General features: G+C 46.1%; 2 protein-coding genes across 2 annotated transcripts in view; one reads left to right on the top strand and one right to left on the bottom strand.

Moving 5' to 3' along the window:
- Positions 1–24,349, bottom strand: part of LOC144483842 (uncharacterized) — a 156,762-nt gene extending 132,413 nt beyond the window's left edge. The window contains exon 1 of the mRNA XM_078202412.1: positions 24,255–24,349. The gene's annotated coding sequence lies outside the window, so the exon portion shown is untranslated. The remainder of the gene's footprint in view (positions 1–24,254) is intronic.
- On the top strand, positions 8,392–13,830 carry LOC144483840 (uncharacterized). The gene is made up of 3 exons (XM_078202402.1): positions 8,392–8,475; positions 8,849–8,936; positions 12,219–13,830. The coding sequence occupies exon 3, from the start codon at positions 12,570–12,572 to the stop codon at positions 13,158–13,160; it is 591 nt and encodes a 196-aa protein (XP_078058528.1). The 5' UTR covers positions 8,392–8,475; positions 8,849–8,936; positions 12,219–12,569; the 3' UTR covers positions 13,161–13,830.
- Positions 24,350–24,540: the final 191 nt, after the last annotated feature.

The raw sequence follows: 24,540 nt of genomic DNA, 5'->3' as shown, positions 1-24,540 counted from the left end.
CAGCTCAGATACACCCTGTGTTCGAGACAGAGTAGAGCACATTCATTACAGGATTCTGCAAAATATCTTCACCGACGTTCCTCCCTGAGGAAAAATCCGACAATTTGAACATTTCTAACAAACGAACACAACATTTAGATCTCGGTGTTCCTGCTTCTCTCGTTGTCCATGCCTTTACGCATTGATGTCATATTTAAGCTGCTGCACCACACCCACTGGGAACTGGAGTGAGGGTCACACAGAAACATGGAGCAATAATCCCCCCATCAGAGAGAGGGAGAATGAAATTGTGAACATACCGGATTCCTACTCACCCAACAAAGAGAGGGGAGGAGCAGTAGCTAACCCATGTACCACCACTTCCTCAATGAAAAGAGGAGGAATGGCCTTATTTAATCCACTGTACCTCCACCTCCTCAGTGGTTAGAACCATCAGGGACATTGCTTCACCAGGTTGAGAGAGGGAAACTATGAGCTCACTCACCTCACTCTCCCCAAGTAGCGTGTTTGGAAGGGAACGGCTCTCTACTATAAGGACTCAGTTGTCAACAGTGCAAATTAGCTTCCGTTTACTTGCTGCAGATTTTGAAGTATCATTATCATTATCAAAGTGTCATTGAAGTATATAATACACATGTACTTATATATATATATATAATATATGTATATATGTGTGTACTTATATACATATATACTTATGCAACATAATTTAAAAATGTTGCAACACTCTTGTTCCTGTTAATCATGTGCTGGCATTGATTTCCCAGAATACAAATTTAAACAAATAATAGAATCCTCCCCGGTTTTCACTGTTCTGTCACTGAGGTTTCTGAGATGCATCAATGAATTATTTCATTCGCTCTCCTGATATCACCGTGCCACTCACATAAAAGAAATTTATACAGCAAACACTGAAAATGTGCTCCATTATTCATATTGTTTGGATCATGTTCAGTTAATGATTACCGGTGAAACTTGAAGCAACAGTTAAAAAATACACACACTGACAATACCGCACAAAACTGTCACAATTATAAATACACACATAGGCGCACACACACACAGACACACACACACACATCGACACAAATGCACAAATACACGCACAAATACACATACTCACAAATATGCACACAAATGCAGAAAGACACATGTAAATACACTCACACAAATGCATGCACATATACAGAAATACGGACAGGCGCATTCAAATACAGACATAGAAGCACTCACACACAGCACATACACATGCACAGAACACACAGATACATGCATACACACAGATACACTTTCACACACCATAGGTACATGCAATACTTGCACAAACGAACACACATGCAGAGAAACAAGAATGCGCACACAAATGCACTCATGGACAACGCAGGCACAAACAAAAATACACACACAAATACACACAGACACAAATACACCCACACAAAAATACACCCATACATAAATACATCCGTACACAAATATACATAGGTACACACACACATTCTCTCTCTCTCTCTCTCTCACACACACACACACACACACACACACACGGATACATAGACTCGCGCTTGTACAAACAGGCACTAAAACAACAACATACGTAGATAATCAAATATGTACAAACGCACACATATACACATAAAACACACAAGTACATACACATTCACATACGTGAGTAGGTACACAGACCCAAACACAAACACATACATTCAGAGACACAATACAGACAGTTACACACGCATGCAGACCCAGATAAATAGACAAGCACATACATCATCTCAAATAAATACATATATTAGCACACATTCACGCTGACAGGAGTATCGATATAAAGACGCACAATGTTATACACATTAACAAACATACATGGAAATATATATAAACAAATTAGCAGACTGCATATAGATGAACAGACTGCAAAACATTTACACGCAAACATGTAGACGCAAACATTAACATGCTCATACAGAACAGAACACCATCGCACACATTACTACACATCGAAACACAAACATACATCAACACACCGTTATAAAGAACTATCAACACGTACATACATGTACTGACCTGTTAACAGACATACACACAGACACACGGAGAGACAGACGCACACAGAAAGGGAAACAAACATTACTAGAGTGACAGAAATTAACACATAGCAAGAGGCATAAACACACGTGCGCCCATTAAGAATGGCGTTAAGAAATATTCATAGACTTCACACAATAATAGAATCATACATACACAATGACACAAGAATAAAATATACACACAGATGCAGACACACAACTTCACAAATCAACAACCATAGGCAAATGAACACGTACATTAACACTCTTGCACACATATTAACTCAAAGCTAAAGAATAATGCAGACCAGGAGATGCTCATGCACACGCACACAAACGTATGATCTTAAATACAAACGGTAGGCAAATGATGAATGTAAAATTTAAGGGTGATTTTTTAATGCACATATCCACAGATTAACTCTCCAAATGTACAATGAACAGACAAACACATTGAGAAGCTGAATTAAGCTCATGATCTATTTCCACCATAAAGAAGCACAGATCGGAAATTACATCCCAAGTCTTAAACAACAACATTTACAGTTTATAGATCAGTAACCATCTGTGAAAACAATCATTGATCAGTGAACGTTCCTCGATATCAGTCATAACATTCTTCAATAAGGGATAGTGGCAAATAGTTCAAAAATGAACTGATACTCAATTAAACATCTTCAGTGTTTTCTGACATGGACTGTCCAAGGAATATCAATAAAGATCAGGTGTGAAAATAGTTACGGAGATCGGTTACTGAGTGTCCTGAATTTAACAGTAGATACACATTGAAAATTAAATTCGAGATTAAATGAACAGCTTAAAAAGGAGAACGGGGCACATAAAAATAACAATAAGATCACCTGGATAAATAAAGTAATCTAATTTCACTTCCTGGTCTCCGTCCCCTAGACTCCACCGACCGCGTCTGGATTGACGACAATGGGGATGATAACAGCAACATCTGGACAACCGCTTCTACATTCATCGTGCTGTTCTTCCTGAGCATTTTCTACAGCACTGCAGTCACTCTGGTGAAGGTGAGATGATTCAATTCACTCACATTTCAAACTGGCAGAATGGATTTGAAAAAAATTCTCAATGTTTCGCTGATTAAAAACTCTAACATTAACGTCCCGCATCATCAACATCTGCTTCATTATTGTATCTTTCTTTTACAGATCAAATGATGGGTTGAATTTTGGAAGCTGCAGATTTCCTGCAGCTGATTATCAAGATCTCTGTGTGGATCAAATACAATATCTGCTCTCGGTGACTCTATCAGTAAAATTCTCTCAGTTTATCATTCTGAATCTGTAACTGAGGCAATCATAGACGTTAATTCAGTTTTCAGTGTGAAATGTACGAGGCATTTTTTGTTATAATGTAATTGTGGTTAATAGTTTCCCCGTAGTTTAAAGATCATGTAGAAATAAGAAATTTTTCTCATTCCTTATTCACATTTGATAATTCCTCTTTCTATTAAGGTCCTGTTTTCTCTTTCTGGTGTATGTAACAGATGTACAGATACTGACGGATTCCCTGTGCATCTGTTCTGTTCTCAATGTGAAGCTCGATCGTTATGTTCACTTTTCTAACTTTAAAAAAATAATGTTGCTGTAAAATATTCTCTGAATTTTTAAAATAAATATTGAATGAAATTTTAACCAACTCTGGCTTGGCTTAATTCCGTTCTCCAAAACACATCAACTCCGCCCCATTTTCCCTATTACACGGTTTCCCCTCTTTCCCAGATAGGGATTTTCCCCAGTCATATGTGGGATGTGGTTGAACTCAATGCCCTTTCGTGAAAGAGTCACTGCGCCACCCAGTGACCCATCCGTGTAAATACACCTTCATCTCTGCCTTTTTATGATAAAATCCAGATACAGAATGAATGAATAATGAGGAGAACCGCGGTGATTTCACGCATAAACTGGTCTGTCACTGACGAGTTTCAGGTAATTCTAGACAGCAAAAGGCTCATTCATTAGAGGCCGATGCAGGACAGTGTGTGGCAGAAGATAGTTTCCTATACACTGTCCCTTAAAAACACTGTCAGTGTCGCTGCAGCGTGGGTTAAGAGTGTATCTCTCTATATATCGTCCGATGAAATACTTCCCAGGCAGGCAAACCACAAGCTAGATAGAGAACACATACAGAACAGATGTGCAAACCATGGGGTGAAACCAAGAGAATGAGGTGTATTTCACATAAGCACATCATCGATTGCAAATTTCCAAATTATGACTAATGTTGTGGGATAATTTGAGATGACCAATACTGTCGTTAACTACAGACAATATAAAACTCACGAGGCAGGTATCTCTGTGTGAGGAGGTCAAAATGAACATTCCCACCGGCTCATTTCCAAAACTGGATAGACACGTGATCCTGAGTCCCAGTACGATCTGTTCTATGTCTAAACATTGAATGTCCCCATTCATAAAGTTGCAAAATGTGTTCCCTCGCCAGAAACTTTCAGATATTAATTCTGCAACTACTAAGGTTCCCAGGCCATTGACTCTCAACTCTTCGATTTGTCATCATACCTTACAGTGACTTGCTTTTGGTTGAAATGAACAATAATTCATTCAATACATGAATTACATTTAAAATATGAGCATATATGTTTTATAATGGTCGGCTTATGATGAAAGTGAGGAGGTGTGGGATAGAGGGAAAGTTGGCCGATTGGATAGGTAACTGGCTGTCTGATCGAAGACAGAGGGTGGTGGTGGATGGAAAATTTTCGGATTGGAGGCAAGTTGCTAGCGGAGTGCCACAGGGATCAGTGCTTGGTCCTCTGCTCTTTGTGATTTTTATTAATGACTGAGAGGAGGGGGCTGAAGGGTGGATCAGTAAATTTGCTGATGACACCAAGATTGGTGGAGTAGTGGATGAGGTGGAGGGCTGCAAAGAGACATAGATAGGATGCAAAGCTGGGCTGAAAAATGGCAAATGGAGTTTAACCTTGATAAATGTGAGGTGATTCTGGAGATGATTCGGGAGGTGATTCGGGAGATAATGCTGCAGCTTTATAGGACCCTGGTTAGACCCCACTTGGAGTACTGCGCGCAGTTCTGGTCACCTCATTACAGGAAAGATGTTGAAGCCATTGAAAGGGTGCAGAGGAGATTTACAAGGATGTTGCCTGGATTGGGGGGCATGCCTTATGAGGATAGGTTGAGGGAGCTTGGTCTCTTCTCCCTGGAGAGACGAAGGATGAGAGGTGACCTGATAGAGGTTTACAAGATGTTGAGAGGTCTGGATAGGGTAGACTCTCAGAGGCTATTTCCAAGGGCTGAAATGGTTGCTCCGAAAGGACACAGGTTTAAGGTGCTGGGGGGTAGGTACAGAGGAGATGTCAGGGGTAAGTTTTTCACTCAGAGGGTGGTAGGTGAGTGGAATCGGCTGACGTCGGTGGTGGTGGAGGCAAACTCGTTGGGGTCTTTTAAGAGACTTCTGGATGAGTACATGGGATTTAATGGGATTGAGGGCTATAGATAGGCCTAGAGGTGGGGATGTGATCGGCGCAACTTGTGGGCCGAAGGGCCTGTTTGTGCTGTGGCTTTCTATGTTCTATGTTCTATGTTCTATGATTCATTTTGGTAGGTCTAATTTAAATGTGGATTATAGGGTTAAAGGCCTTTCCATCCACCTCCATCTCACCATGTTCTTCCACAGGTTGTGGATGATATGAGCATCTCCTGGGGATTCTGGTCTGGTCCTTTGTATTTTCCGACATTCCTGAATCTGAGATCTTTTCATTCTAATGTCCTGGAGTTCAGCCCTGAGATTTGAGTTGCTGACCTGTCATATCAACTTCAGAGAGAGAAGGATGAACGGCCAGCATGCGAGTTCAGAAGACCTTCTCTGAATGGTTCCAGTTGAAAATTAAAGTTTCTTTCTGCTCGAATCTCTATTACTCATCATGTCTGCCGCCCCACGCAGCCAAGGGCCGACCCTCCCTCTCTCTTTTACTTTTACCTTCAGTGGTCTGACTCCCCATCTCAACGTACTTTCCCCAAGATCGGGAGGTCTCACGTTGGTCAGGGCGACCGTTTCTTTTCTAACGCATGCTCTACTGACTTTGGGATTGAGTGATTGGATAATGTAGAGGGAGATTTGTATTGCATCACACCTATACCATACCTGTCCTATAATGTGACACCAGATTGTAGAGAGAGGTTTTAATTCTATCTGTGCTTAACCTTTGGACTTAATAACACGCTTTGCTGATAACCAGTAAGCACACACACACACACTACACACACATACATTTTAGTTGTTATGAGTCTTTGCTGGTTGGGTCGATGAAAAGATTCTATTCACAACAAATTATTAATACAACTTTATGAAAGATGGAAGTATTCATATAAGAACAAACAACAAAGAACAATACAGCACAGGAACAGGCCCTTCGGCCCTCCAAGCCCGCGCCGCTCCCTGGTCCAAACTAGACCATTCTTTTGTATCCCTCCATTCCCCCTCCGTTCATGTGGCTATCCGGATAAGTCTTAAACGCTCCCAGTGTGTCCGCCTCCACCACCTTGCCCGGCAGCGCATTCCAGGCCCCCACCACCCTCTGTGTAAAATACGGCCTTCTGATATCCGTGTTAAACCTCCCCCCCCCCCCCCCCCCCCGCCCTCACCTTGAACCTATGACCCCTCGTGAACGTCACCACCGACCTGGGAAAAAGCTTCCCACTGTTCACCCTATCTATGCCTTTCATAATTTTATACACCTCTATTAGGTCACCCCTCATCCTCCGTCTTTCCAGTGAGAACAACCCCAGTTTACCCAATCTCTCCTCATAACTAAGCCTTTCCATACCAGGCAACATCCTGGTAAACCTCCTCTGTACTCTCTCTCAAGCCTCCACGTCCTTCTGGTAGTGTGGCGACCAGAACTGGACACAGTATTCCAAATGCGGCCGAACCAACGTTCTATACATCTGCAACATCAGACCCCAACTTTTATACTCTATGCCCCGTCCTTTAAAGGCAAGCATGCCATATGCCTTATTCACTACCTTCTCCACCTGTGACGTCACCTTCAAGGATCTGTGGACTTGCACAACCAGGTCCCTCTGCGTATCTACACCCTTTATGGTTCTGCCATTTATCGTATAGCTCCCCCCTACTTTAGTTCTACCAAAATGCGTCACTTCGCATTCATCTGGATTGAACTCCATCTGCCATTTCTTTGCCCAAATTCCCAGCCTATCTATATCCTTCTGTAGCCTCTGACAATGTTTCTCACTATCTGCAAGTCCTGCCAGTTTCGTGTCGTCCGCAAACTTACTGATCACCCCAGTTACTCCTTCTTCTAGATCGTTTATATAAATCACAAACAGCAGAGGTCCCAATACAGAGCCCTATATGAATAAAAGAAACACGCATTATGACACTGAATGCAACCTGAAACCATTAATCGCAGACGTTATGCAAATAAGCAACAGTTCCAAATGGGAGAAGAAAGGATAAGAAGAGAGCAGTAATAATAAACCAGCATTAATAATCATTCTATAAAATATCATGTCGCAATATTTGCATAGAAAGGAAGAGGCTTTCGACTGGATTCCACTGGATGGCGCTCCAGGACTTTAGATGTGGCCAAAAATATCCGATAGCATCAGTTTATTGGTACCACAGGTGACAGTTGGGATTGCAGGAAATATTGTTGCCTGGAGGCAACACTTCATACGACAGAGCATTTAAAGGAGGAGCTTGCATCCAAATTGCAGGCTTTATGATAAAGGAGATTTAGACAGTGAACCTTCTTGTATTCATTCGTGTATTCAAAGTTCAAAGGATTTGATCAAACATGAGTTCATTCTTATTGTCAAGTCCGTGTGTGTGTGTGTGTGTGTGTGGAGAGAGGGTGGATGGTAAATCATCAGCTCGTTACACCAGCTGACACTCCAAGGAGTTCATCTTCAGATGCAGACGTTTGTTCAGCTATTAATTAAACTCAGATGTGGAGATGCCGGCGTTGGACTGGGGTAAGCACCGTAAGAAGTCTCACAACACCAGGTTAAAGTCCAACAGGTTTATTTGCTACCAAATAAACCTGTTGGACTTCAACCTGGTTTTGTGAGACTTCTTACATTGATTAAACTCAGGACAGAGCTCGCGACTGTGTTAGTTATTTTTATTTTATACCTTGGTGCTTTGGCTTCAGTCATAATTGAATCAGAATACATAATTATTTTTTATGCAAGAACATACTTCAATGGTGGCTATCTTACCCAGCATTCACAGTGAATCAGAATATGATCTATACTTACAACAGACTTTGCGCATGCGTACTGTAGATCTAAAGTGCATGCGCAGTGGATGTTGCTGCCGCAGCAGCAGCAAGGGAGTTATATCGGCTCCGGGTTTCCAGGGAAACGGCTTATTCTGGAGGGTAATGGAGGCGGCGGGGTGGGTGGAGAGGGTTCATAAGCACCCAGTGGAGACAGGAGAACCCGAATAATAACTGCTCAGTGCCGCGTTCCAACCATTCGAGTCCGCGACCGCAGATGCCGAGTTGGAGGCCCCGAGTTGACGGAGACCATCTGTCTCGGGGCGATGGGCAATAGTGCGCATGCGCGGTTCTCCCTGCCAGCAGGAGGAGAGTTTGTTGTGAATTTCTCTCCTGGACTGACAGGGATGGACTTTGGAAACTCCTTTTACAGGGAGTTAGAAGGGGAGGATTTACACACAGAAAACTCAACCCAAGAGAAATGTTTCTCACTTAATTTCTATTCTTGACTGACAGTGATGATCTTTTTTTACAGGAAATTTGATGACAAAATTTGAAGGGAAACTCAAACCAGACATCAGATCAAAACCTGCCAGAGTCACTCCACTCATCAGAACCTGATTGTAAGTGTGTCTGTAGAAAAAGATTCAAGCATCTGTGTGACTGGAAATAGGGAACGATAATGTCATGGAAGGATTTTCAAAAAAAGATGCAATGTTTTAAATTGAGTTGTTTAACCAGGAGCCTGTGTGGGTCAGTGTTTTAAAGTTTATTTATTAGTGTCACAAGTAGGCTTAGCCTACATTAACACAGCAAGTTGCTGTAAAATTCCCCTAGTTGCCACACTCCGGCACTTGTTCGGGTCAATGCACCTAACCAGCAAGCCTTTCTGACTGTGGGAGGAAACCCATGCAGACATGGGGAGAACGTGCAGACTCCACACACACAGTCACCCAAGCCATGAATTGAACCCACTGTGACGCAGCAGTGCTAACCACTGCAGCCCCATGGTGAGGACATGGTGATGGGTGAGTGTGTGGGACTTGATGCAGAGGACAGAGGTTTATATACACCAAAGTTTTTCATGGGTTAAATGAGGGACACTGACAGTCAAGTCTAAAGAAAATAAAGGAATGAATGAAAGTTCTAGAAACCTCAGCTGAGACAGGGATTTAGCGAAACTCAAGTTGGTAATGAATAGATGTCCGGTCAAGTCAAGAGGGAATGCATGAAATTTTCAGAAACAATACTAATATTCTGATGCAGCGAATGGTAATGACCTGAAACTCTACGTTCTAAAAAACTCAATCAAATTTGTGAGACATGATTTTCCACTCACAAAGCTATGCTGTCCCTAATCAGTCCTTGCGTCTTTAAATGCCTGTAGATCCTGTCTCTCAAAATACCTTCGAGCAACTTACCCACTACAGATGTGAGGCTCACCCACCGGCTTGTAGTTCCCAGGCTTTTCCCTGCAGCCCTTCTTAAACAAAGGCACAACATTTGCCACCCTCCAATCTTCAGGCACCTCACCTGTGACTATCGATGATTCAAATATCTCTGCTAGGGGACCCACAATTTCCTCCCTAGCCTTCCAAAATGTCCTGGGATACACTTCATCAGGTCCCAGGGAATTATCTCCCATGATGCACTTTAAGACTTCCAGCACCACCTTCTCTGTTATATGTACACTCCTCAAGACATCACTATTCATTTCCCCAAGTTCCCTAACATCCATGCTTTTCTCACCAATGGATTTCTCAAAGGATTGTGAATGAAGTCCAGTCCATTGCGCAAACCTGCCTCCCATCCATTGACTCTGTACACATCCGGCTGCCTCGGAAAAGCAGCCAGCATAATCAACCCTCACACCCCGGACATTCACTCTTCCACCTATTTCCGTTGGGGAAATGAAACAAAAGTCTGAGCTCACGTGCCAACCAACTCAAGAACAGCTTCTTCCCTGTTGCCGTCAGACTTTTGAATGGACCTACCCCGCACTAAGTTGATCTTTCTGTCCACCTGAGCTATGACTGTAACACTACATCCTTCACTCTCTCCTTTCCTTCTCTATGAACTGTATGCTTTGTCTTGATAGTGTGCAAGAAACAATTCTTTTCACTGTATACTAATACATGTGACAATAATAAATCAAATCAAGTGCATCCTTGGATCTTGTGGGAGTTTGGGGAACTTGGGGAAGAAATTGCAGAGGGCCTTGCAGAAGTATTTGCTTCATCCCTTTCCACTGGCAAAGTTCTGGAAGACTAGAGTGTGACTAATGTTGTTCCATTGTTTAAGAAGGGTTGCAAAGAGAAGCCTGGTAATTACAGGCCGGTGAACCTGACAACAGTGGCGGGTAAGTTACTGGAGAGGATTCTGGCCAACCTTTGGATAGTCAAGGTCCGGTTAGGGATAGTTATCAGAGATCCTGGGTACCAGCAACTTTAGGCATTCTTAGTCGACTTGAGTACAAACAGCACTGGACACCACGCACAATCCAATGTGGGGCCTTTAATGACTTGTGCACAAGGAGAAACCCTGTGCAGCTGTCCCGCAAGTGGTTCTGATGTTACAGAAAAATAACTTGGCAATAATAGTCAATTACAGCAAATCAGAAACCAGGAATTTTTCTAATCCTTCATTGACGGACATATTCGCCAATTAAATCCTAGCTTTTCGCCCTTTCGCGTTCAAAATTGACTTCTGCTAATCTTTTATTTACATAGCATATCCCCATATCTCACCTTTGGTATTTGTTCTGGAGAAATCTGGTCTTGCTCACCCTCTGGTGAAGGCCGAAAAGCAGAATGTTCTGGGGCCTACGTCGGTGAAGATTAGCCTGTTCATGCTGAAATAGCAGACACTGACTCCTTTGAAGGTCTGCAAGTCGATAAACATTTTCACTCGCTGTTAAAGAGAAGGCAGGAAACTTCAATCTGAGCATTTCCACACAGTCAGCCCTGCTTCGTGCATGTGTTAGAGTGGGCCAAGGCTGAGGCAGCTGTCCTATATATATTTATAGAGAGAGAATAGACTAACATTTCGAGTCTGGATGACCCTTTGTCAGAACTCTGATGAAGGGTCATCCAGACTTTAAATGTTGGCTCTATTCTCTCTCCACAGATGCTGTCAGACCTGCTGACATTTTCCAGCATTTTCTGTTTTTGTTTCAGATTCCAGCATCCGCAATATTTTGCTTTTATATATATTTATATATCCAAATGTGCTATGTTAACAAAATGGGCAGTTACTAACCGAAATATAAAGCATCATGTGGTTTAGCTGACTTGACCATATTCCGATAGTTATTCAGTCATTAAAGACACAGTCATGGAGCATGAAACTTGCCTCGCAGGGCCCCTTGTGTCAACACACAGGCAGCTGCTTTGTGAGACTGCGAGCAGCACAGACAAGTCAGAGATAAGAGTGTCCTGAGAAGAGAGATTCATTGTGAAGGCTCGGACGGTTGATAAGATGTATTAATTCTATGATTCTCATGAACATTTTTTCCCCTCTCATTCCCAAAAGCTGTGAATCTCCATCCCACACACTCTCCCTCCATTCTCACTCTGCTGTATCTAATATTCACCCTCCCAATTCTCCTGAAGGTGCTGATTGAGGCTGATTGACAGATCCATGCTCACTGCTTCATGTCCACGACTCAGAAATCATAACAGGAGCTGCAGTTGGCCATTCAGCCCATCGAACTGCCTCAACCATTCATTGAGAATTGGCTGATCTACCACAGCATCATTTCCCACGCTATCCCCCAGATAGAGAGAGAATACAGCCAATGTTTCGAGTCTGGAGAGAGGAAAGAATGTTCCGTAGAAACTAGAATTGTCTGTTCTGAATTTCTATCCTGCACTGACACTGATGACCTCTGTAAACTTGTTTTACAGGATATTGAAAGAGGAATCACAGGCCGAAATCTCAAACGTCACATCTGGATCTGACAGAGTCATGTTCCTTGGGACCTGAATATCATCGGCCTTTGTATCTTGAAGGAGAAATTGTTGTCTGGTCTGTCAGTTTGAAAAGATTTCCAACATCAGTGTGACTGGAAAAGCACCAACACACTGTCACACTCGAGTGAGAGTCTTCCAGTTCACAGACTCAAGAGCTTTAACCAGTTACACAGACTGAATAAATATCACACCATTCACAGCGGGGAGAGACTGGACACGTGTTCTGTGTGTGGACGAGGCTTCAACTGATTGTCCACCCAAGAGAGAGGCAAGGACACCTGCACCATGGAGAAACCATGGAAATGTGCGGACTGTGGGAAGGGACACGGAGCCCCTTCAGAGCTGGAAGTTCATCGGCGCAGCCACACTGGGGAGAAGCCATTCACCTGCTCTCAGTGTGAGAAGGGATTCAGTCAGTTATCCAACCTGCAGAGACACCAGCGAGTTCACACTGGGGAGAGACTGTTCACCTGCTCTCAGTGTGAGAAGGGATTCAGTCAGTTATCTGGCCTGCAGGCACACCAGCGAGTTCACACTGGGGAGAGGCCTTTCACCTGCTCTCAGTGTGGGAAGGGATTCACTCATTTATCCACCCTGCGTAGACACCAGCGAGTTCACACTGGGGAGAGGCCGTTCACCTGCTCTCAGTGTGGGAAGGGGTTCAGTCAATTATCTGACCTGCAGATACACCAGCGAGTTCACACTGGGGAGAGGCCGTTCACCTGCTCTCAGTGTGGGAAGGGATTCAAAGTTTCATCCCGGCTGCTGAGACACCAGCGAGTTCACACTGGGGAGAGACCGTTCTCCTGCTCTGCGTGTGAGAAGATATTCAGTCTTTCATCCCATCTGTTGAGACACCAAAAAGTTCACGAGTGATTCCAGGGGTTGGATTCTGCTGTTATTGTTTCTGCTCTCAATTACATCCAGGACTGCATTTTGTTCATTCTCACAGTTGGTCAATGGGGAGGGTCAGAGGGTTTCTTTCTGCTGGACTGGCCGGTCTCACGACTTTGTCTCCAGTGGCTGATGCTCTTTGAGTCTTGTTGCGAATACCTGGTTTCAGATTTCACACGGATCACAGAGTGACAGGGTGTGAGGAAGTTCAGAGTCACTATTTCTGTTTGAAACCTCCCAATGCCCATCCAATTTCCTTTGTAATTGTTTATTGTCTCCACTTCCTCCACCCTCGTAGGCAGCGAGTTCCAGGTCATTACCATTCGCTGCATCAAAATATTCTTCCTCACATCCCTCCTGCATCTCTGACCCAAAACCATAAATCTGTGTCCCCCTCGTCCTTGTCCCATCAGCTAATGGGAACAGCTTTTCTTTGTCCACCTTATCTAAACCTGTCAGAATCTTGTCCACCTCTATCAAATCTCCCCTTAACCTCCTTTGCTCCAAGGGGAACAACCCCAGCCTGACATTGACAATAAAGAACAAACCAGCAGAATATGTTAATACCTGAAATCAAATGGGAATGTTTAATTTCTGTTTTAAAGAAATCATGAATATATTGTCACGTAGAATAAAGGGATTTGAATAACTCAGCTTGAGTGCAGTTGAATGAAATGTACCAATCTCGTATCCACCCACAGTCGAGAGGAAGTGTGGAATGTGTCGCTGGAAATCCCTCCCTAACAGCACTGTGGGTGTACTTACACCTGAGGCATGATAGCAGTTCAGGAAGGCAGTGTTGGGGTTGACCATGTCCGAGGCAGCTACATACAGCCACATATTCTGTTAGAATTGACGGACAGCAGATTGAATGTGAGGCATTGTGGGACATGACTATCTTGACCACATTCCTGTGACTGCTCAGTTTCTGCAATCATGAACCATTAAAGCTGCTTAGCAGGGCCCCAACAGAGGACCTGGTGAAAATATTTACTCAGAATGAGTTAGAATTAAACTTATTCCAGGACCGGCTGGTGTTCAGTGGCTGAGATTCCTGAATCTGTAAAAAGGGGGTCTGACCAATCAACAAACAGTGGTCAGCAGTTAGTTAAGAAGCGTTCTCATCCATTGTTTAAATTATTTTATCATAAATTTGTGATCAGAACTGTGAGGGACTTGTAACCCAATAGTTGTTGAATTGACGGTAAACTCCAAGTAGCACTGGACTGAAAAGGGGGTCTGACCAAGAAGTGAAGTGATCTCAGGCATTGTTTAAATTACATCATCATTGGCCAACTTCCCCTTTGTGATGTCACAATGGAGTCCTGCCTGAATCAGCCAATAGGAATCACTGTGCTCCGCAGTGCGCAGGCCCGGGCGCGCGGACCCGGGAGCCCCGCCCCCACCCATTGTTCCCCTCCCCCTACACCACATCGAGCCAAGGTTTCCAGGCAACCGGCTGGCGGCTCCGGACAGAGCGAGAAGCTGCTCGGTGATCTCCCCCTCCCCCCGGCCCGGGACTGCGCATGTCCAAGGGAGGGGGAAGCTGCGCATTGCAGGGCAGATCCCACCCCCTGACCTTCTGAGGTGTTGATTAATAGGAAGAGTTGGAGGACCGGAAGGACTCTGGTCCTCCAGCTGATCAGAGCGCGGGCTTTGTGTGAATGAAGATTGAGCTTCAGACAGACTGAAACTTCCTCCTGTCTCCAACATCAGAGAGGTTGTTTCTGTAGTGAAGTGGTTGTCACATTTGCCTGACACAAGAAAGGTCCCCGGCTCGAAACCGGGCAGAAATGTTAATTTGGTCATTCCAGCATCTGAAAGTGGGAAGGGGGAGGAAGGTGAGCTGTTGCCTGCCTGCCTGCTGTCGTCTGGCCTGCCTGCCTGTCGTCTGGCCTGCCTGCCTGTCGTCTGGCCTGCCTGCCTGTCGTCTGGCCTGCCTGCCTGCCTGTTTTCTGGCCGGCCTGCCTGCCGTCTGGCCTGCCTGCCTGCCTGTTGTCTGGCCTGCCTGCCGTCTGGCCTACCTGCCTGCCGTCCGTCCATCCACTGGAGGGTGCTCTCTCCCTGGAGGGAGAGAGGACACGGAGTAACTTTCTTTCTTTTTTCTTTCCATCTATGGGAGGGAGGACTGCACGTTTCAACATCTAGGGACTGAGTGGTTGGGCTGGTGCCCTCATCATCAGAAGGTCGGTGCCTGAAAGGGATGGCGGGGGGGGGGGGGTGAAGTAAATTCAGACTGTTTTTTCCATCTGCAGTGGGGGGGCGGGGGGGGGGGGGTGATGAAGACACCCCGGATTTGAACTGTTTGCACCCGAAAGGGCTGGAGGAGTAAAGTCCCCCACCCACTGCTGCTGCCCCCAACAACGGCACCCCCTCCCCTCTTTCCCCCTGACTGGGGCACCGGCCCCCCTCCGTGCCTTGTCCCTCGTGCTCCCTCCTGCTCCTCCAACCTCTTCTCTCCTCTCTCGCTCCGGGGAGAGAGCACCTAGACCCCCATCCACCTACCCTACCCTCCCTTATTTTTCCCTCTTATACGCCCTGCCGTGCATCTGGGCAGTCTCGGGGTGGGCATAGCACTCCCTTGATTACTATGGAGGCGTCGCCGGTGGCAGAGCCTTCTCGGCCCACCTATGTGGGCGTGGCAGCTGCCAGAGCCCCCGCCGCTCCCAAGACCCTGCCACCTTTTTCGTTGCTCACACGGCAGCTCGGTGTAAAGTGCTATGCCCACCCCGACATGTCCATCGAGGCCTGTGTTAAGGCAATGGCTGGGGTTGTCGGCCCCTGAGCCATTGTCGCGGCCTCTAAGATGTACGGCCGGGCCGTACATCTTAGAGGCCATTACATTTCATTTCTTAAAACTATATACATGTGTCAGAGTTTACTGTGTGCCGTTATTTTTCAGGTTGGCACACAGTTACGCAGGCCGAGAGTATTCTGCAGTTACCCGGCCCACGGTCTGCCTCGGTTGAGACGCTTTACACCGGTGGCCTTTCCCCATTGTGCCTTGGCGGCGGCTGCCCCAAGCTTGAGCGCGTCCCTGAGCACGTAGTCCTGGACCTTGGAATGTGCCAGTCTGCAACACTCGGTCGAGGACAATTCTTTCAGCTGGAAGATCAGCAAGTTTCGGGCGGACCAAAGCGTGTCCTTCACCGAGTTGATGACCCTCCAGCAGCAGTTGATATTTGTCTCGGTGTGCGTTCCTGGAAACAGCCCGTAGAGCACAGAGTCCTGTGTCACCGAGATACTCGGGATGAACCGCGACAAATACCACTGCATCTCGTTCCAGACCTTCTTTGCAAAGGCACATTCCACAAGGAGGTGTGCTACCGTCTCATCAGCCCCGCAGCCGCTTCGAGGGCAGCGTGCGGTGAGGTTGAGACCCCGGGCGTGCATAAAGGATCTGACGGGGAGTGCCCTTCTCACCACCAGCCAAGCCAGGTCTTGGTGCTTGTTTGTGAGTTCTGGTGATGAGGCATTCTGCCAAATGACACTGACAGTCCGCTCAGGGAACCATCCGACAGGATCTGCCGTCTCCTTTTCTCTCAGGGCCTCAAGGACATTACGTGCTGACCACTGCTTGATAGCCATGTGGTCAAAGGTGTGTTTCCGGAAGAATTTCTCCACGAAGGACAGGTGCTGCGGTACGGTCCAACTACTTGGAGCGTTCCGCGGCAATGTGGCCAGACCCATCCTCCGCAACACTTGGGACAGGTAGAACCTCAAAAAATAGTGGCACTTGCTGTTACTGTACCGAGGATCTACACACAGCTTGATGCAGCCGCACACAAAGGTGGCCATCAGGATGAGGGCGGCGTTGGGAACGTTTTTCCCTCCATTCTCTGGAGATTTGTGCATCGCCTCCCTCCGGACACGATCCATCTTTGATCTCCAGATGAACTTGAAGATGGCCCGGGTCACTGCTGTTGCGCAGGACTTGGGGAGAGGCCACACCTGCGCCACGTACAACAACACGGACAGAACCTCGCATTGGATCACAAGGTTCTTCCCAGTAATGGAGAGGGAGCGTTGCTCCCACAATCCCAATTTTTGTCTGGCTTTGGCGATGCGCTCCTCCCAGTTTTTGGCGCATGCCCCTGGCGCTCCGAACCGTATCCCCAGCACCTTGAGGTAGTCTACCCTAATGGTGAAGGGGATAAAGGATGTGTCAGGCCAGTTCCCAAAGAACATGGCCTCACTCTTACCCTGGTTGACTTTGGCTCCCGAGGCCAGCTCGAACTGCTCACAGACTCGAAGAAGCCTGCGAACAGACGAGGGGTCCGAGCAGAAAACAGCCACGTCATCCATGTAGAGGGAGGCTTTGACTTGCGTCCCTCCGCTGCCTGGGATTGTAACCCCTTTGATGCCTGGGTCGCTTCTGAGGGCCTCGGCAAGGGGTTCAATGCAACACACAAAAAGGACGGAGGAGAGAGGGCAGCCCTGCCTGACTCCAGACCTGATTTGAAACATATCTGATTCCCACCCATTGATTGAAACTGCGCTACTGATGTCTGTGTAGAGCAGTTGGATCCAATTACAGATTCCCTCCCCAAAGCCCATTTTGGAGAGCACATCCATCATGTAGCTGTGCGATATTCTGTCAAACGCCTTCTCCTGGTCTAGACTGATGAGGCAGGTGTCCACCTGCCTGTCCTGCACGTAGGCGATCGTATCCCTGAGTAGCGCGAGGCTATCAGAGATCTTCCTGCCGGGTACAGCACAGGTTTGATCAGGATGGATCACTGACCCCAGAGCAGACTTGACCCGGTTGGCGATGACCTTGGCCAGAATCTTGTAATCCACATTCAATAGTGAAATAGGTCTCCAATTTCTAATTTCTCCCCTTTCCCCCTTCTGCTTGTAGATGAGGGTAATGATGCCTTTCCTCATGGATTCTGACATGCTGCCTTCCAGAAGCATACTCTCGTATACTTCCAGGAGGTCCGGGCCCGTCAAGTCCCACAATGCCGAGTAAAGCGCAGCCGGTAAGCCGTCGCTACCGGGAGTTTTACCCTTCTGAAGGGACTCGACTGCCTTTGTCAGCTCATCCAGAGCTACCGGTCTGTCCAGGCTCTCCCGCTCGCCGTCGTCCAAGACTTGTGTGATAGACGACAGGAAAGACTGGGAGGCCGTGCTGTCTGTTGGCTTCAGGTCATTCAGTCCGGCATAGAAGGATTTGCAAATCCTCAGGATGTCAGACTGCGATGACCTTACAGAGCCATCTTCTTCCTTCAGGCTTGTGATCACAGAGGTTTCTCTGTGCACCTTCTGGAAGAAGAAGCGCGAGCACGTTTCGTCCTGCTCCACGGAGCGGACCCTGGACCGGAAGATAACCTTGGAGGCCTCTGAGGCAAAGAGCGAGGCTTGCTGGCTCTTCACCTCCCGGAGGTCCTCCTTGACATCAACCCCCATCGACTGCAGTTGGAGTAGCTCCTGCATGCTTTTCTGGAGTCGGGACATTTCCCCCCGTCTCTCCCTGGCCTTCTAAACCCCTTTTCGGATAAAGAACCTCTTGATGTTGCCCTTGATGGTTTCCCACCAGAGCGATGGAGACTCAAAGAAGGGTTTCACGGTTCTCCAACCGTGGTAAACCCTCTTGAGTTCCTCGAGGTTCTCTGGGGTCAACAGTTCTACATTAAGCTTCCAGGACCCCCTGCCCACTTTCTGGTTTTGCTCCAGCTGACAGTCTGCCAGCAGGAGGCAGTGATCAGAGAAGAACACCGGCTTGACGTCGGTGGACCTGACCGTGAGCGCGGGATGCAAACATGAAGTCGATCCTGGAGCGGACAGACCCGTCTGGCCGCGACCACGTGTATCTACGCTGCCCTCCGTCTGCTGGATCGCTGAAGACGTCGAGCAGCTTGGCATCTTTGACTGTTTCCAGCAGGGCTCTGGACGTAGCGTCCAGTTTACTTTCGGCCCTGTTGGATCGGCCGGCCTTGTCAATGATATAGTTAAAGTCCCCACCCAGTATGATTGGCCTGGAGGTGGTGAGTAGCAGTGGCAGCTGTTCAAAAAGTGCCAGCCGCTCGGTCTTGACGGCAGGGGCATACACATTAATCAGCCTGAGAGGGCAGTTTTTGTACGTGACGTCTGCTACGAGGAGGCGTCCTCCCACCACCTCCTTAACTTAGGAGACGGTGAAGTTGCCCCCCCGTAGCAGAATGCCGAGGCCGGATGAAATCTGCGAATGACTTAGTAAATCCCTTCCCTAACAGCACTGCGAGTGTCCCTCAAACCACAGGGACTGCAGCGGTTCAGGAAGGCAGCTCACCACCACCTCAAGGGCAATTAGGAACAGGTAATAAAAATACTGGTCTGGCCAGTGACACCCACACCCCATGAAAAGAAAATGTCTGTTCAAACAAGACTTAATTAAGGCAGGACAGGATTCTTTGAATAATACATTTTACAACATTAAATTAACATTAAAATTATTATTAAAGGAAAGAGATTTGCATATCAATTCAGGAAAATTTCCAAGATGGTGCTGGAGTGAGGCGACTTCTTGCAAGCTGTGCCCAGCATACCCTCTAATTCTATCTTCTACTTGTTCTATGCTTCTAAAACTTTATTCTAACTCTTATGACTGTAACACTACATTCAGCATCCTCTCCTTCTCTACGTACGGTACTCTTTGTCTGTATAGCGTACAAGAAACAATACTTTTCACTGTATGCTAATACATGTGACAATAATAAATCAAATCAAATCAGACAATGATTTTTGCAACTTTATCGAGGTGTTGATCCATCACAGCGCTCCCCTCTCAAGACTCTGTCTCAGACACAATCCCACTTGCTGAGATGTACATGTGATTCTTGCCTCGGGTAAGTGTCTTCAGTAATCAGCCAGCAACAAATCATTACGGAGCCCTGACTTTTCACCCCTGAGTGGCCAGCTCCCTGTGTCAGAGTCAACCTTTTCCTCAGTTAATAATTACCTCAAGCTGCTGCTCGGGTAAATCCAATTAGTTCTTAGGCACAGTGGCCACCCAGCCTCAGTACATCAGACAAGAATACAAAAGAGTAAAATCTCTTGATTTTGAACTATCTCGCTATCCACTGGATCAAACTAAAGATTATAATGTACCATTATAATAAGGGCTTAGTTATGAGGAGAGACTGGGTAAACTGGGGTTGTTCTCACTGGAAAGATGGAGGATGAGTGTTGACCTAATAGAGGTGTATAAAATTATGAAAGGCATAGATAGGGTGAACGGTGGGAAGCTTTTTCCCAGGTCGGTGGTGACGTTCACGAGGGTTCATAGGTTCTAGGTGAAGGTGGGGGGAGGTTTAACACGGATATCAGAAGGACGTATTTTACACAGAGGGTGGTGGGGGCCTGGAATGTGCTGCCGGGCAAGGTGGTGGCGGCGGACACACTGGGAACGTTTAAGACTTATCTAGATAGCCACATGAACAGAGTGGGAATGGAGGGATACAAAAGAATGGTCGAGTTTGGACCCGGGAGCGGCGCGGGCTTGGAGGGCCAAAGGGCCTGTTCCTGTGCTGTATTGTTCTTTGTTCTTTGTATTCCTTGGGACCTTTATCAGGGATCCTTCATTATTAGAATAGTTTGTCTGAAATTGCCGTTTCTCACACAGAGAGACATGCAATAATTCAACTTAACAATTTTTGGATGAAAATCCAGTCTTTCCAATATGATTATTGATTCATTATTTATAACTTAATCAAGGTTCATCAATTGTACAATCATCTGTTTCATGACTGGTTCCTCCCATCATACAGTAATTTGATTAATATATGTGGTTAATACAGTAAACAAAATGGCCTCTTTCATCACATGTTAGTCTGACTTCCTTGACCTTGTCAGTTATTACAGCAGATACAATATAAAAATGGTCAAGTTAAATTCAGGTCTGACCAATCGGACCTACTTACAGTGAGAAACATGATTGAAAGCAGCAGTAGTGAGAAAGGGTCAATTGTAAAGTTAAAACTGAGATGTGTCTGGTGCAGTTTTAACAGAGAATATCTAGTCTAATATAAGCTGAATCAGAATCTAATGTAACGGTAACTAAGAAAGATGTGAAGTATAAACAGAGACTTAGTCTTTAGTGGGATTAAAACCAGGGCCTCCTATGGTCTAAACAGAGAGATGTTTTGCCCAATTATTAATAAGGAGAGTTAAATGTAGAATAGAGCAATTGTCTAGTGTAACATAAACTGAGACACAACCTGGTTTAACATAAATATAGTGGTTAGCACTGCTGCCTCACAATGTCAGGGACCCAGGTTTGATTCCCGGCTTGGGTCACTGTCTGTGCGGAGTCTACACATTCTCCCCGTGTCTGCTTGGGTTTCCTCTGGGTGCTTCTGTTTCCTCGCTCACTCCAAACATGTGTGGGTTCGGTTGATTGGCCATGCCCCTTAGTGTCAGGGGGATAAGCAGGGTAAATATGTGTAGTTATGGGGCTAGGACCTAGGTGGGATTGTCGGTGCAGGCTCGATGAGCTGAATGGCTTCTTTCTGCATGAGAGGGATTCTATGCTTTGAAATATGAACATGGTCTAGAAGCAGTCTTAACAAAGGCAGGGCCTGAAATAATTTAAATAGGAGCACGGCTGGCACAGTAACTGATGTGGAGATGCCGGCGTTGGACTGGGGTAAACACAGTAAGAAGTTTAACAACACCAGGTTAAAGTCCAACAGGTTTATTTGGTAGCAAAAGCCACACAAGCTTTCGAGGCTCTGAGCCCCTTCTTCAGGTGAGTGGGAATTCTGTTCACAAACAGAACTTATAAGACACAGACTCAATTTACATGAATAATGGTTGGAATGCGAATACTTACAACTAATCCAGTCTTTAAGAAACAAAACAATGGGAGTGGAGAGAGCATCAAGACAGGCTAAAAAGATGTGTATTGTCTCCAGACAAGACAGCCAGTGAAACTCTGCAGGTCCACGCAACTGTGGGAGTTACAAATAGTGTGACATAAATTCTGATTCTAGGATCGCATGATAAAGACTCAGGAGGAAAAAAGCAGAAATATTTATGTGAAATAGTGTGAAATAGTGTGACAGTGCTCAGCGCCAACAACTGCCAGTTTCCAGATGCAATTTTACATCTCATCCGCTTCATCCTGGACCACAATATCTTCACCTTCAACAACCAGTTCTTCATCCAGACACACGGAACAGCCATGGGGACCAAATTTGCACCTCAATATGCCAACATCTTCATGCACAGGTTCGAACAAGACTTCTTCACCGCACGGGACCTTCAACCGGTGCTATACACTAGATACATCGATGACATTTTCTTCCTTTGGACTCATGGTGAACAATCACTGAAACAACTCTATGATGACATCAACAAGTTCCATCCCACCATCAGGCTCACCATAGACTACTCTCCGGAATCGGTTGCATTCTTGGACACGCGCATCTCCATTAAGGACGGTCACCTCAGCACCTCACTGTACCGCAAGCCCACGGATAACCTCACGATGCTCCACTTCTCCAGCTTCCACCCTAAACACGTTAAAGAAGCCATCCCCTACGGACAAGCCCTCCGTATACACAGGATCTGCTCGGATGAGGAGGATCGCAACAGACACCTCCAGACGCTGAAAGATGCCCTCATAAGAACAGGATATGGCGCTAGACTCATTGATCAACAGTTCCAACGCGCCACAGCGAAAAACCGCACCGACCTCCTCAGAAGACAAACACGGGACACAGTGGACAGAGTACCCTTCGTTGTCCAGTACTTCCCCGGAGCGGAGAAGCTACGGCATCTCCTCCGGAGCCTTCAACATGTCATTGATGAAGACGAACATCTCGCCAAGGCCATCCCCACACCCCCACTTCTTGCCTTCAAACAACCGCACAACCTCAAACAGACCATTGTCCGCAGCAAACTACCCAGCCTTCAGGAGAACAGTGACCAAGACACCACACAACCCTGCCACAGCAACCTCTGCAAGACGTGCCGGATCATCGACACAGATGCCATCATCTCACGTGAGAACACCATCCACCAGGTACACGGTACATACTCTTGCAACTCGGCCAACGTTGTCTACCTGATACGCTGCAAGAAAGGATGTCCCGAGGCATGGTACATTGGGGAAACTATGCAGACGCTGCGACAACGGATGAATGAACACCGCTCGACAATCACCAGGCAAGACTGTTCTCTTCCTGTTGGGGAGCACTTCAGCGGTCACGGGCATTCGGCCTCTGATATTCGGGTAAGCGTTCTCCAAGGCGGCCTTCGCGACACACGACAGCGCAGAGTCGCGGAGCAGAAACTGATAGCCAGGTTCCGCACACACAAGGACGGCCTCAACCGGGATATTGGGTTTATGTCACACTATTTCACATAAATATTTCTGCTTTTTTCCTCCTGAGTCTTTATCATGCGATCCTAGAATCAGAATTTATGTCACACTATTTGTAACTCCCACAGTTGCGTGGACCTGCAGAGTTTCACTGGCTGTCTTGTCTGGAGACAATACACATCTTTTTAGCCTGTCTTGATGCTCTCTCCACTCCCATTGTTTTGTTTCTTAAAGACTTGATTAGTTGTAAGTATTCGCATTCCAACCATTATTCATGTAAATTGAGTCTGTGTCTTATAAGTTCTGTTTGTGAACAGAATTCCCACTCACCTGAAGAAGGGGCTCAGAGCCTCGAAAGCTTGTGTGGCTTTTGCTACCAAATAAACCTGTTGGACTTTAACCTGGTGTTGTTAAACTTCTTACAGTAACTGAGACAGAGCTGTGAACAATGTGAACTCAGACAGGGTCTGGAGTTGTACAAAAAGGCTCAGGTGTAACAATAACAGATAATAATAACTGAGACAGGGCCCAGATTAAAATAACCAGAGATGGGAACCAGGATTTTACGGCCCTTCTCCCCAGCGGTACATTATTGTCCTGTTGAACTAAATGGAGATTTAAATAGCTATCCAATTAAGCCCAAATCTTTCCCAATAGCCCTGCAATTTTGCCACTTTAAGAATGTATCAAATTGTTTTTTTCAAAATTAATTAATGAATCTGATTCCACAACCCATTCAGGCAGTGCGCACCAACCAGATCACATCTTACCGTGTCAAATAGACATCTCCTCAATCTGGACTCTTGTTTCTTTGCACATTTTAAATCCATTCATCCTCTGGTTACCAACCCTCTTGCTGGTTGGAACAGTTCCTCCCCATTTACTCCTATCAAACCCCTCATGGCTTGAACACCTCAATTCAATGTCGCCCTAATCCCCTGACATTTCTCCTCGATGGTCTGTCCAATGAGGTGCAGCTTCATTGTGTCGTCACTGATGTATTTATCTCGCTCTGACAAGGGGATCAGATCTTTAATCTCAGCTTCCCCCGAGTGT

The sequence above is a fragment of the Mustelus asterias genome, unplaced genomic scaffold (assembly GCF_964213995.1).
Source record: "Mustelus asterias unplaced genomic scaffold, sMusAst1.hap1.1 HAP1_SCAFFOLD_79, whole genome shotgun sequence".
In the NCBI taxonomy this organism is placed as follows: Eukaryota; Metazoa; Chordata; class Chondrichthyes; order Carcharhiniformes; family Triakidae; genus Mustelus; species Mustelus asterias.
The sequence above is the reverse complement of the archived record's forward strand: the minus strand, read 5'-3'. Positions and strand labels throughout refer to the sequence as shown.